Source organism: Lotus japonicus, chromosome 2, assembly GCF_012489685.1.
Source record: "Lotus japonicus ecotype B-129 chromosome 2, LjGifu_v1.2".
In the NCBI taxonomy this organism is placed as follows: domain Eukaryota; kingdom Viridiplantae; phylum Streptophyta; class Magnoliopsida; order Fabales; family Fabaceae; genus Lotus; species Lotus japonicus.
In genome coordinates this window covers 70,029,449-70,043,811 of record NC_080042.1, presented here as the reverse complement: position 1 = coordinate 70,043,811, position 14,363 = coordinate 70,029,449, and the positions used below count along the sequence as shown (strand labels likewise).

Here is a 14,363-nt window from a genome sequence, read left to right as displayed (position 1 = left end):
GTTTTGTGTAAATAAATTACTTTGGGGGGTTTGTTACAAGGTTCCCTTGGGCAAAGACTTATAAATGTGTATGGTTAGTATTTAGTATTCATGGGAATAGTTTTAAATTTAATTTAATTAAAAGGTTTAAATGCACTTTTGAACCCCAAGTTTACATTATTTGCGATTGTTGACCCTGATCTTATTTTTCTACGAACTGAGACCCTCTCCAGGCAAAAAGACTAGCCATCTTCTGCATGCAAATTGCCTGGTGAAAAGAATATACTATGTTAAATATAGCAATTAAGAAGTGGTTTTGAATTTTGATGATAGCCTGGTGACATGCATTTACTACTGACAGCTGACTCTATGATGGTTCCAATACTAACCGATGCATATGCTGTCAAGTAATATATGAGTTCAAAGATGAAACCTTCCCTGAGTAACTCCATCCCAAATAAAGCCTCTCTAGCTAGCTCAAGCCATTCATTTCATTTCTCAATGCTACCTAGCTCTAGGATTAGTTGCATGCTATCTACTTAATATTCACATGATTTCCTTTTCCCGGAACCTCTCTAACTATAATCACGACAGTATATTGTTTTCAGTTCCATTTCATGTACTACTCTATATATTTCCAGAATTTTATTGCCAATGGAGACAATCCATTAAAACCTCAAATGTAGAATTGAATGATATGTAGTAGTAAAATAGACTTCATAGTTCATATAGATCATACCTGCCCTGAATCATCCTACCCTTCCAGAAACAGCAAACAACCTCCTGAACTGTTTTATGCTGCAGACTATCTCAGTCATTTCGACTGGTAAGATTTAACGTCATGTGTATTTAATACAGTTGTATTCACATTTTTCTGCTTTAAAAAATGTCATCAACTTTTTTCAACTTTTTCATTTATTAATTAAAATTCATGTGACATTCACTAAATTATATGAGTTCACTCTCAATTTAATCGAGCCACACAAATTTAAATAATAAAAGAGTGTCGGGAAAAATAATGTAAAAATAAGCGGTGATAACACTTCTCCTCTATTTAAACAACTTTAATTTGTTCATGAATTAGTCGATCTACACGCTTGTTTGTTGTTGGTCCAAATGACCAACTTAATTTCGTGAATCTTTGATGATCAATTACGTCTTTCGTTTTTCTTCTTCTTCTTATTAGTCTTCAATTTTGGCCTATGCCTTGACATGATTAACCGAAAGTAGCTATAATTTGTGGCAGTATTTATCATTAAGTAGCTTAGACTAATAAAGTTAAGATATATTTTTTGAGAGGAAAGTTAAGATATATTAAAATAATAAGTAATAATTAAAAATAACAAAACGTTTAATTATTAAAATTATTTTACTTCTATTTTATCCTTTTAAGTAGGTGCACAATAATTTATCATATAAATTGTTACCGATTAGATCAAGTTATTGCGTAGGCAGTGACATGGCAGGAGTCAAGAGATACATATGAAATTGAATACCTAGCTAAATTTGGTAATAAAAATGGTCAACCTGGTAACGCTGTATGGGAAACATTTAAATCCTATAATAAAAATAAATATTAGGAGGAGTAATAATAAACAAATAAAAAGGGACGGTTTTCCATTTCTGGCAAAGTACTATGTATGGTATGGTATGGGATTAGGATAAGTTCTCCACCTAATGAAACCTGCATTTATTAATTTCCTCCTCCAAATTCTATGCCAATCCCAATGGGCACTGTTCCTTGTTCCACGAACCCACACCTTCCATACTCTCTAAACATTTAAATTAAAATTATTTGATGCATTTTAAAATTAAGTAAGCACATTTTTCTAACCGTGTGTATTCTCCATGTTGTATTTTTAAAATTGAAAGATAAATGAGGATATTATAAAAGGCAGAATTTATCTTCCATTGAAGTGATTGAACATAGAAAACAAGTCCTCGTGAAACTTATGTGAATTGTGACTTTGTGAGTATAAAATTAGCAAGGGGAGACACGTTGAACCAATATCCATTCTTTGCGCCACCTGAGTCAAACCCACAAAAACGTTGGCGGTTCTCAACTTCTTCTTTCCATGTGACTGGTCACCATTAATTTAAACACCACAAACCATAATTAAAATTATGATCGTATATATTTGACTTCTGGTAGTTCAATACTAGTATAAAAACTTATTTATTAGAAAAAAAACTTATTTATTAGAAAAAAACTTACTTATTTACTATAGTTAATACTTAATACAATTTCAGAAACATGAGAGAATTGGTCTCATGACAACTTTTCAACGTAGAAAAATATTGGTACAGCTAAAATTTATACTTAAAGAATAAAAATAAAGTAATATTTTTCAGATAAGTTATGTACTAATTGTTCATTTTCAAAAATATGTACTAATTGTTTTTTTTTTTACATCGGAAAAGTAGACAAAACCAAACTAAGAATAAGCAAACGAGTCCCTCAAGATGGAAGGTTCAATTTCCACCGGAGGTCTCTCCATAAAAGAAACACCTAACTTTATTAGACTCTATGCCTAAATGAGCCAGCCCATCCGCTGCCATATTGCACTCCCTTAGTATCAATATGTACTAATTGTTATTTGATAAGAATCAATTAATTTGTTATGTCATAATTAAATTTAAATCTAAAATAGGAAATGAATAAATGTGTTAAGAGACATGTGTAAAACTCTTCATCATATTGATAAATACAAGATTTTTAGATAAACAAAATATAATCCATTTAAAATTTTGAATTGAACAAATAAGTAACTTGTGGTTAGTTCAAATGATACATATTTAATTTTTTTTAGGTCTTAACTTCGGGTCTTATAAATGCAGAAACTTTCACGAGAAGAATTTCCATACTATAATGTGAATGTTTCTGGCTCAAGTCGGGTTAGTATCATTTTCCCCTACTAGTAGTTTCACAAGAGAACCATCACTATCATCCCTCCCTCACACTCACCCCTATAAATACAACCATCCAAAATCCATTTGAATGCAACCATTCATTCATCATTCTTCTTCTTCTCCAAACACATTACTCTCATTCATCACCACCACCACCACCACCATGTCTTCCGATCTCTCCGTCATTCTCCCCCGCGTCCTCATCGTTTCTCGCCGCACCGTTCGCAAAAACAAGTTCGTCGATTTCGTCGGTAAGTTCATCCATTCCTTCACTCTCTCAATCTCAACCCAATTTCACAAAATCCAAACACGCCCTTATCCTCTGTTTTTCATGCATTTTCGTACTTTTCGTTTTCAGGCGAGTACCACCTTGATCTCATCGTCAGCTACGGCGCCGTCCCCGTCATCGTCCCCCGCGTCTCCGGCGTCCACATGCTCCTCAGCAGCTTCGAGCCAATCCACGGCGTTCTCCTCTGCGAAGGCGAAGACATCGACCCCGTTTGGTACGAGCACGACAGCATGGCTTCCGGTCTCTCGCACGAAGAATTGGACGAAATCCGCCGCCTCCACGCCAGCGACACCGCCATTGACAAAGAGAAGGATTCAATCGAGCTAAGCCTCGCTAAGCTCTGCCTCGAACGGAACATTCCCTACATGGGTATTTGCAGAGGCTCTCAGGTTCTCAATGTTGCTTGTGGCGGTTCTTTGTATCAGGATATTGGGAAAGAGCTTTCTACCAAGGTGATGCATATCAACTATGATGATTATGATGGGCATAGGCATGGGGTGAAGGTTGTTGAGAATACTCCTCTGTTTCATTGGTTTAAGGATTCTTTGGAAGATGGGGAGATAGAGATAAAGGTTAATAGCTATCATCATCAGGGGGTTAAGCGATTGGCGCAACGGTTTGTGCCAATGGCTTTTGCCCCTGATGGTTTGATTGAAGGATTTTATGACCCTGATGCTTATAATCCTGATGAGGGGAAGTTCATCATGGGGTTGCAGTTTCACCCTGAGAGAATGAGAAAGCCTGATTCTGAGGAATTTGATTATCCTGGATGCCCTTTTGCTTACAAGGTTTGTAAATTGATTGCTATGATTAAGAGAGTTTCATGATTTTGATTGAGCAAATGTTATGATGATTAGTATAAAGTTTGATTATATGCCCCTATCAAATGTTTTATTTTAGGTGTATATGCATATGTTGAATTTGATTTGGTGGGAATTGATGTGCAGGAATTTGTGAAGGCAGTGGTTGCTTATCAAAAGAGGCTGAATAGTTTGACATCTGTGCCAAAGGCTTTGAGACTCAACAAGGAAATGGAGAACAAAAGGAAAATCATAGTGCGTAGCTTTTCACTTGCTAAGAACATGTACACCATGGGACGTGAGAAGTGTTCTTCCAAAGAGTCTGATCTTGAAGCTGGAGCTGAATTTCTTGAGGTAACAAATTGCACACTAATCATTTAACTTTTCAGCATAAAGTTTTGTGACAGTTTCTAATAGGTTTCCTTTTTTCACTATCTAATCATAGTATTATTATGACACTATGATGTATCTTAATTTGTATTGATGTGTATGTTTGAAATTGCAGTCAAATACAGCTTTGAGTGTGCAGCAAGAGAAACGGTTGAAGCAAATGGGAGCAACAGTTAGGAATGCAGGGTCATATGTTGAGAGGCTGAAGCTGAATGAGGAAAGAGAGAAGATGGCAAGGAATGTGATGGGGAAAATGTCGGTGGAGCAATTGTCTGACTTGCTTTCTTTCTACCACACTATGGGGCAGATTTGTTCTCAAGTGATGGAAAAGAAGATAGAGATAGTTGTGAATGACTTCAGCTCATGATTTTGTCTCCTTTCCCTGGTTTGTGGTGGTGACACCATGACATATTTGTTCCTTTTTTTGGTGTGTTTTGATAGTGGAACTCACATGAATCCTGGGTGGCCGGTGGGGGTGCCTTTTAGTGTACATGTTTTCATTTTTTCCTCCTCCTGTACTTTTGGACTTGTTATATGTCAATGTCTCTTTCTCTAACAAGCAAGAAAAACTGTTCCCATCACGCCTTTTACCAAAATACCCCTTAAGTGTTTTTTCCGCAACCTAAATTATTTGTTGTCCAATGCGAAACATATTGATGTGTACCGCAATTTAGAATTCGGTATGAAGAAACATATGATCCGCATTCTAAATTGCGGAACATATAAAGTATGCTTTTATATAAATGTTTCGCTGACTTAGATTTGCAGATGGTAAGGAATGTTTAATATATATTATGCAAATTGGAATGCAAATATTAAATATTATTCTGCAAATTGGATTGCGGGGAAGAAAAGATCGAACCAACCATTACTTATGGAGCTAAAATCTAACAGCGTTTGAGGATGAATCACGAACCTAACATTGTACCATCTTCTTGAGTCTTGACAATACTCGTGTTGAAGGATGTTGAGGAAGAAGATGGTAAGGAAGATGATGGAGATGGTGAAAGAGAAGTGAGGAGAGGGTGGTTTTTGAAAGAGGGATGGTGAGAGGGTTTAGGATGGTGGGGTTGTTAGAGGTATTTTGGGAAAAATAAAAAGGGGTGGATGGTGGAATAGTAATGCCCCAAAAATAACTGTCCCACACCCCCAACTGCAGCCCATTTTTTCATTTGATAAAATAAAGTAAGACAATTTTAATGGTTCTAAATTCTAATCTTATACATTTGTACACAATCAGAGTCCATTTTTTCTGCATAAAAATAAGACTGTTAACCATTTTAGTTATAACTTATTTGATTACCTTTCAATTAATCAAATTAAAGGTGGGTAAATACTAAATAGGCTTGTGTACTTAAGTAGCATTGAAGCTTATATAGCTCACAAGTCACAATAACCACTCTAAGTGGGAACACCCTTTTGCAATATGAGAGACTTGCAAGTTAATTCTAACAATGATGGTTAACTTAGATGAGAATGAATTACGAAGATCATATTTCATCTCAGTTAAACATGGTAGATAAGGGAGCTATCCTATATAGTATTACAAAAATGAATTGCAAAAGGTGGTTGTTTTAGATACAAATAAACATCATCAAACCACTAGCATCACTTGTACTCACATTTCGGTTCTGTAACATACAACATTTTTTTAGATAAGGATACATGAACAATTCTAAATTAAATTTCTTAATTACATGCTCCTCATGCAAGAGTTCATTTGGTTTAAAATCTGATCAATGTACAAATTTACCTTCGTTGTGCTCAATTTCAACTTTGATTTCAATAATTGAGGCAACAAAGTGTTATAGAATTGATATCTAGCTATGACTTATAAGTTATAACTAACTAGGATAGTAGCCCGTTTCCATGCGATGCACGGACGAGCGATTCTACGATTTAACATATTTAATTTTATAATTTATTAAGGTGAAGAAATTAATTCACATACCTATAATTTGTAATCTTTTCAAATATATAAAATCAATAAAACTTATTATTAACTTTGCTAATACATAGGTGACAATCAAGTGATTATTAACTTTAATGTGTATAACAAAGGTGTATTTTGCATTTTATCAGTTTTTTCAATAGGCTTAAATAAGTTTTTCGCCCCTGCAAAATACATCGTTTTTTGTTTTTTATCATATAATTTCTATCCACATTAAATAACATGCAAATTCACAACAAATCCAAGTTCCACATGCATAACCAACCTTGGGTAGTTTTACCATTAAATACATTCAAGCAAACATGTAAACACACAAAGTACCACAATTCATGGAAAGTATAAGTAACATAATCAAAAGAGATGGAACAAAGTTACAACTTCTTCAAGATAGATTACAGGGTGTATACATGAACCCTATATCTATTTAGCTGGATCATTCTCCATAACTGCATCATGTGTCCTGCATCAGTATCTCCAAGCCTCCTAAATGTAGCCCTATAGAAGTCAAACCGCCAGCAACAAACCTCACCCTTTAGGCCAAAATTGGTATGTATTTCGCCTCATATCTCATCAATGAAGTATCAAAGAATTTCTCATTTGGTCCAAGATCAATTTGGAAGTAGAACATTTATTTCATGAGGCAAGTGTCCGAAATATTATTGCTAGACACGATTGGGGATAATCTGCGCATTTGAATTTCACACCGTAAGTAAAGAAATTAAGTTAATACTAACAATTAAACCCTATCATAGTTAAGAAAAACAGAGAACAAAGCAGGGGTTCGTGAGCATTGATGAGATCAGCAATGAGATGAACATTCCAAATCAACTGCTCACAACGCAGCTCTTCGACTTCATCATCATCTTCTTCATCTTTACTAACTAAATCAATAGTCATATCATTGCCTTCATCCTCAGAAAATATATCATTATTGGCACGACTTGGACCTGCAGCGGTACGAACATGATGACCAGTGTTCATCCTGTAGTGAATCTCATTGAGTTGCACATCATAAATTCTGATGCTAAACTTAGGTTCACCTTGAAAAACAAACTGAATCATCATAGTTCCCTGACTTTGGTGGACTGCCCGCAACACTGAATCTCGCTTCACCATCATTGTAATAAAAACTCACAGTGAATCTGTTCCCTACAGGATCTTGTAATTCAACAAACTCATCGAGTTCTTCACCAAAACACTGTAAGAAATGTCTTGCCACAGCCATAGAGTTGAATATTGCACAAAGGTTAAGATAACTAAAAAAGAATATAATCAAAATCACAAATTTGTAACATACCAACAATAAAGTAAAGGATTTGATATTTACCTCTCCCACATGAAACTGGTTGCAAAAATCCGAGGATTGGAGTGAGGACCTCTTAACGACAGGGGATATATGGTAACTGCACACCAATAAGACATGGTTACAATATGCCATATGCTAAATATGGAAGTTTAAAAAAAAATATACAGTATAACTTGGAGACTGAATTAAACTGCAAACTAATATAGAGATCACGCTAGAACAACTTCCTCATTTTTCAAATAGAAGTTACCATGATAGAAGTTACTATGACCTAACATATACATGTCCTCCACTAAAATAATATATATGAACCAAATTACATGAATAACATTGAAGGAACTATAGACCAATTAAAAATCAGATTTATTTATATCAGATCACATATGCTACACAAACATTATTAGTCAAAAAGTATTTCGGATTTTGAAATTGGATTAGTTGTTAGTGCCGTTTTTGGGACTTATGGACTAATCAATAGTCATATCACATTGTGAGCCTTTGTTTTTATAAAATTGCATGAAAACTGCTAAAATGTAATGAAAATCAGTACTCTATCTAACATTAATAACTCTTGCCCAACTATTAAATGGAAAACTCCTCCAAGCCCTGTAGTAACAACTGATATTAATCAAAGCCTACATGATACATAAAGAATATGCCAAGTCCAGGGGCCAAACCATATATCTAGTTCCAACCACATCCAACTTCTCTGTTCATCCCACAGCAAGACAGATAGCATTCATAGCAGTGATACATATAGATTCCACAAGTACAACCAGCAAAAAAGACCACAAATATTGCATTGTAATAAGAGTCAGAACCAACAATAACATCTTTGAGGGAAAAGCAACCATAAGGAAAACATAAAGCAAAAGGGCTAAGGATCAAGAAAACAATCAGCCAGTAGCCTTCCTTGCAGTGCAGTAAACTTAAATATAATTGGAGAAAAGCAAGCCTTCATGAAGAACTTAAAACTTGCTTAATTGAAAATTCTCCCAAGAAAAAGCCCTGCTAGGAGGAAAGCCTGCAACCCACCTACAGTCAGAATTAAATTTAACGACACCAAACCATATATAGCCAAGAGCTGTTGAATTCTGTAGACACCACCAATGCTAAAGGGCAAATTTAGTCCCTGATGCACCAGCTTCAACCTTCAATAATCAACACTTATCCCTCCCCTCCGTCAATACAAAACACAATTGAAAGAAATGTGTGTCATAGCTTATTTTCATAAATTGCTCAGAATAGTTTATGGAAGAATTAAGTTTATGCTTATTTATAAGCTATTTTCAACTAATTTCAATAAATTTGTTAAAATAGCTTAGAATAAGCGCTTATGGCCATATATGCTTAATTAAGTTGTTTTCCCAAACACAACCTTAGTGCATGGAGTAAGTACCCAAGCACATAACATATGTACATGGGAAGTCAAGGTAAAAAATAGAGATTTTTGATAGAGTATAGATGATGAGAAGTTAAAACCTCAACACCTCTATTTCACCTAATGGCCAACGAAAGGAAGTAAAAAATAAAATCATAATGACACTGAATATTCCTCAGAATAACTATAAGCAATAGAGGAAAATTGTAAGACCCAGGATTTTAGAATTAAATAAATAATTAATTTCCAACTCACGCATAGGATTTTGTGTCAGCGTGAGAGGAACTTGACTTGTGTTTAATGTTTGGATTAGCGTTATGAAGAAGAAAGTTCAGGAAATGACTAAGAATAGTACTATAATCACTATAGGTTATAGAACGAGCTTTATTCACTTCCGCCTTAGGGCGAAAGCGTTAGTAAAAGGCTAATCCGCTCTTAAAGCACTATAGAAGCGGAATTCAAAAATATTCAGAGGATTATAAGAATTTCTCTTATTCCTTTCCCTGACGAGCGTTTCGATACGAAACCCTGGAATGTACGAACGTCCGATTCTAGTTCTCGGAAGTTTGCCGAAGTTGAATCCCTGATAGCTCAAGAAACCTAAAATAAACGGTTGATGAAGACTTTTTCTATTCGGAACTTCAAATGAAGATTCCACACGCGTACACCTATTTCTTTCGAGCTTTCCAATCTTTCTTCAGAAAGAAGTTTTCTCATCCGACATTCACTGCAAAAAGTAGTTTTTCGGGTAAAATAGATTTACACCGACTTTGGATTGTTTACCTTAATTCCAAGAAACCTCTTTTGAGTTATGGAATTCTGTCGCCAGAACCTATCTTAGAATTCACAGAGGATGGCACAGGAGAAATCGGAATCGCGAAATTTTCATTTTTCCGCATTTTCCATTTCAAATAAATAGCTTGAAAAAAAATGAAAAAAAACAAAAACATCACAAACACACACACACACACGGCCGTGGGTTTCAAGAGGAGGAGGAAGAAAAGTGTTTTTCGCCGATTTTTGTCTGATCGTCGCACAGTTCGTTGCTACGCGTAGGCCTCAAGGTACTGGTGCTAATCCTTACTTCTGATCGTCAATTCTGTCGCTTTTCTCTATGTCTTTCTGTGCTCAAAGTTTTGAGCTTTTTGTAAAACTGTCCAAATAACTCGATCTCTCTATCTAAACTTATTCCCTACGTGCCCAAGAGCATGTTTAGCGGATTACATTTCGCCGATGTTCGCCGAATTGCCGCCGAGTTTCAATTCTGCTCATAATACCCATTTTTGGCTAAAGTTCCGTCCTTTGGGCTTAAAACCCTCGACTGAGCTTAGCGTTAGTAGGATTAGTCGTCATAATCGTCGTTGGTGTCGACCCCATCTAATTTGTTTTTCAAAATTCTGATTTTAAGTTTCTGAGCTAAAAATATTGACCAAAATACCCCTGCGACAGTTTTCGATTCGATAATTTTTCTGAGAGTTTCCAAGGCCTAGATATCGCCTAAGAACACCTAGGAATTGATTTAGATCGAAGAAAAAGTTCGGAAACCCTATTTTTGAGAGTGGCCGAAACCGATTTGTTAGGGTACCGTGTCCAAAAATAATTTTTGAGTCTCTACGACCTGAGCCATAGCGTAGCTCTTTCGATTGTCGAAATTTTGGCGTTGGTTTCGTGTCATTCAGAGTTCTGTAGCTCGAGTTATGCTCGTTTTAGCGAACGAAGTCTCCGTTGTCAATTTGTGCCTAAATAGGAACTCTGAAGCTTTAGAGGCTTTCTTTACGATTTCGATTAGTATTGTTAGATCGTGTTGCTCCTAGTGAGGCTTGTGTTGATGATTGTGTTTCCTTGTTCTAGGTTCACAACTTCCATGCCCAACTTCTACTCCTGAAGGTAAGGGTAACTCAGTTTTAGAGTGTCTTTGAGTCTTGCCTGCTTTTATCGCACTGCCTGCGTTTGAGATAAAGATGTTTATATTGATTGGCATTGGATTATGATTACTATGCTTGCAATGTTGTATGTTTTCTTATGTTGACTGTTTCTGAGGCTTGTGCCAAATGTTTTTCTGAAGGCCTCGACCGAGTAAACTTATTGAGACGTGTGTCTCCGTTTTCAGAGAGGCTTCGGCCGTTTACTGGTTTCTGTCATTGAGTTGAGTTGACGTATGCTTGTTGATATTAAGAGTAACATAGGGTTACTCTGTCTTGATTATTGGATTTGAAATTGTTGATATATATTTGTGCATATGCGTTGTTGGATTGTACTGTGTGGCCTTCGTGGCGTTGTTAAGAGGCGATGAGGAGGTGTGGTCCTATCATTGTCCCGTCTTGTGAGACGCTAAGTGGCGATCAGGAGGTGTGGTCCTATGATTGTCCCGTCTTGTGAGACGTTATAAGAGGCGATGAGGAGGTGTGGTCCTATCATTGTCCCGTCTTGTGAGACGTTATAAGAGGCGATGAGGAGGTGTGGTCCTATCATTGTCCTGTCTTGTGAGACGCTAAGAGGCGATGAGGAGGTGTGGTCCTATCATTGTCCCGTCTTGTGAGACGCTAAGTGGCGATCAGGAGGTGTGGTCCTATGATTGTCCCGTCTTGTGAGACGTTATAAGTGGCGATAAGGAGGTGTGGTCCTATCATCGTCCCGTCTTTTGAGACGTTATTGATTGACTCATATTGTTGGTTTTATTGTCATCTGATATGTTAAGTGGTTGATAGCTGAGTTAATCTATATTGTTGAGGTTGTTGAGATCTAGTTTGATTTATATCGTTGAGGATTATTGATATCTGATTTGTCGTTATATTGTTGAGGATTATTGATATCTGATTTGTCGTTACATTGTTGAGGTTATTATTATCTGAGTTAACCTATGTTAAGTTGTTGATATATGAGTTGAGTTATGATGCTAGTTCATTTACCATGCTAGGTCATTAAATTTGAATAGCATGATTTTCTCCTTTATACATGGTAATTGCATGGAGTTAACCCTTTCTATTTGCTATTTGTTGTTTGGGCGCTTAACGCTATTAGGCGATGGAGTTCCTTCCGCCGAGGCTTAGTTGCTCGAGTCAGAGATCGAGTTGTAAGCGGTGGAGTAGGGGTGTAAGAAGCAGCTTTGCTTCTCTTCTTGTGGATTGTGTTTGAGTCTCCCTTTCTTTAGGAGAACTATGTTATTAAAGCCTTGCTTCCGCCACTGTTAAAGTGCGCATGTTTATTCTGAACCTTACTTATGGTGTTGTAAGCTATTATTACTATATATCGGGAAACAGGTTATTTAAATAAAGTTATCATGTGTTTCCAACCCTATGGTATTCATTCTCATTTTCAAAAAAAATTACCCTTGGATTTTAGGGTTTGCAGAATAGTCCTTAGACTTTGTTAGGTTACTAATGTGATTCCTCTGTTGAGAAATTGGGGCGTTACAATTGTGGTATCAGAGCTTTGGTTGAGAAACCAGAGCTTTTGGGTAGAGTGTCTGCTTAAGATGTTTGAACTCCGAGACCGATTGATGGGGTGTCAATCGGAGGAAGAGTGTCCTTGACTACTGTTTATATAGATTATTCTTGAAGGTTGTTCGTAGGTGAACAACCTTATGCTAGTTATTGTTAATTATACATTTGATATAAGTATATACATAGTTAGTTATTATAGAACTTTGTGTTGTTCTGACCTGAGTGTCTGTTGTGGTCTTTGATTGTTCATGAAAACAGGAACAAGAGATTTCCACAACTGAACGAGACTCAAGGTTCAAACAACATGAATCCGATGGAGCAAGCTATTGCTAATCTGACTGCCCTTATGGCACAACAAGTTACTAACACTGCCGCAAGGGAGGAAGCCGAAGCCCAACGTGCTGCTACTGCTGTTTTGGTGGCTGCTCAAAACCAAGCTGAAGAGAATGCTCGCCGTGTGCAACGTGAGGAACGTGAACTAGCTGCTACTCAGACTAGGGGTCTGGATGATTTCAAGCGTCAGGATCCGCCGAAGTTCTCTGGGGGCTTTGATCCGGAAGAAGCTGACTTATGGCTCCAGGAGTTGGAGAAGATCTTCACCTTTCTGCGTACCACTACAGAGATGAAAGTGGATTATGCGACCTATCTGCTGACTGGTGAAGCTGAGTATTGCTGGCGTGGGGCTAGGGCTATGATGGAGGCTGACCATCAAGCCATCACTTGGGAGTGTTTCCGGGGAGCTTTCCTGGACAAGTACTTTCCTGCTAGTGCTAGAGCTGCCAAGGAAGCACAATTTCTGAGGCCTCGTCAAGGAAGCATGTCTATGGCTGAGTATGCTTCTAAGTTGGAGTCATTGGCGAAACACTTTCGCTACTTTCGAGGATTGGTGGACGAAAGCTATATGTGTGAGCGCTTCATAGATGGGCTGAGTTATGAGCTGCAGAGGGCGGTGCAACCGCTAGGACTGAATCGCTACCAAGTGCTGGTGGAGAAGACCAAGGAGATTGAGGCCATTGATAATGAAAGGGGCAAATTCCAAGGTCTGAACAAGCCTCACCAAGGAAGTGGAGGTCCGGCTAGGACTAATCAAGGAAGAAATGACGAGGGTAGGCACTACCAGAAGAAGCCGTATGTTCGACCTCAGGGTGAGGGGGCAGCCTCCGGGTCCTTTTATCCTTCGGGCGGAAATGCAACTGCACTGGGAAATCCACCGATGAGCCGGGAGAATGTGACTTGCTTTAGGTGCAACAAGAAGGGGCATTATACCAGCCACTGTTCTGAGAGTCTTAAGACGTGTTGGAACTGCAACAAGCCAGGTCACACTGCCGTAGAGTGCAGGATTCCTAAAGTTGAGGTTGCTGCAAATGTTACTGGGGCAGGAAGGCCTACTGCTGGTGGAAGGGTCTACTTCATTAGTGGAACTGAAGTTGATGAAGACGAGGGTCTAATCCGCGGTACCCGCGAGATCCCGGGTAATTCCCTTATCATACTATTTAATTATGGTGCTACACATTCTGTTATAGACTTAGCTTGTGTGACGTGGTAAAAGCTAAATGTGACAGAATTACCGTTCGACCTGATAGTATCTATCCTTGTTTCATAAGGATGTAACCGTAGAAGGAATAGAAGTTAAGAGATGGATTCTGATGAGAGGTCGTATGAGTTCCAGGAGTAGGGTAGTACCTTTTGCAAGGAGGAATGTGAGAAAGCGAAAGGATAATAGAGGTCCAAACTTATTAAAGGTGTAGTAGACTTTAAATTTGAGAATTCTTGTCCTAAGTGAATAAAACCTGGAGACTGTCAGACTTTGGATAGTAAACTAAGGATTTGATTGACATAGGTGTGACAAGGTTAAGGACGGAAAGTTCTAACCTTGAGTTGCAGACTGAAGGTCGTTATTTGTGAGAGAGTCAC

The 14,363-nt window shown here is 37.5% G+C and overlaps 1 protein-coding gene across 1 annotated transcript; it reads left to right on the top strand.

The window, feature by feature from the left end:
- The first annotated feature begins 2,878 nt into the window (after window positions 1-2,878).
- Window positions 2,879-4,966, top strand: LOC130739167 (putative glutamine amidotransferase GAT1_2.1). The gene is made up of 4 exons (XM_057591400.1): window positions 2,879-3,140; window positions 3,248-3,966; window positions 4,126-4,332; window positions 4,484-4,966. Exons 1-4 carry the CDS (start codon window positions 2,978-2,980, stop codon window positions 4,733-4,735), a joined length of 1,341 nt encoding a protein of 446 aa, XP_057447383.1. The 5' UTR covers window positions 2,879-2,977; the 3' UTR covers window positions 4,736-4,966.
- Window positions 4,967-14,363: the final 9,397 nt, after the last annotated feature.

Excerpts from the sequence above, each read along its gene's own strand:
- LOC130739167 (XM_057591400.1), top strand. The coding sequence starts at position 2,978 with ATGCAACCATTCATTCATCATTCTTCTTCTTCTCCAAACACATTACTC. Across the intron at positions 3,967-4,125 it reads GATGCCCTTTTGCTTACAAG|GAATTTGTGAAGGCAGTGGT; the intron begins GTTTGTAAATTG and ends ATTGATGTGCAG. Across the intron at positions 4,333-4,483 it reads CTGGAGCTGAATTTCTTGAG|TCAAATACAGCTTTGAGTGT; the intron begins GTAACAAATTGC and ends TTGAAATTGCAG.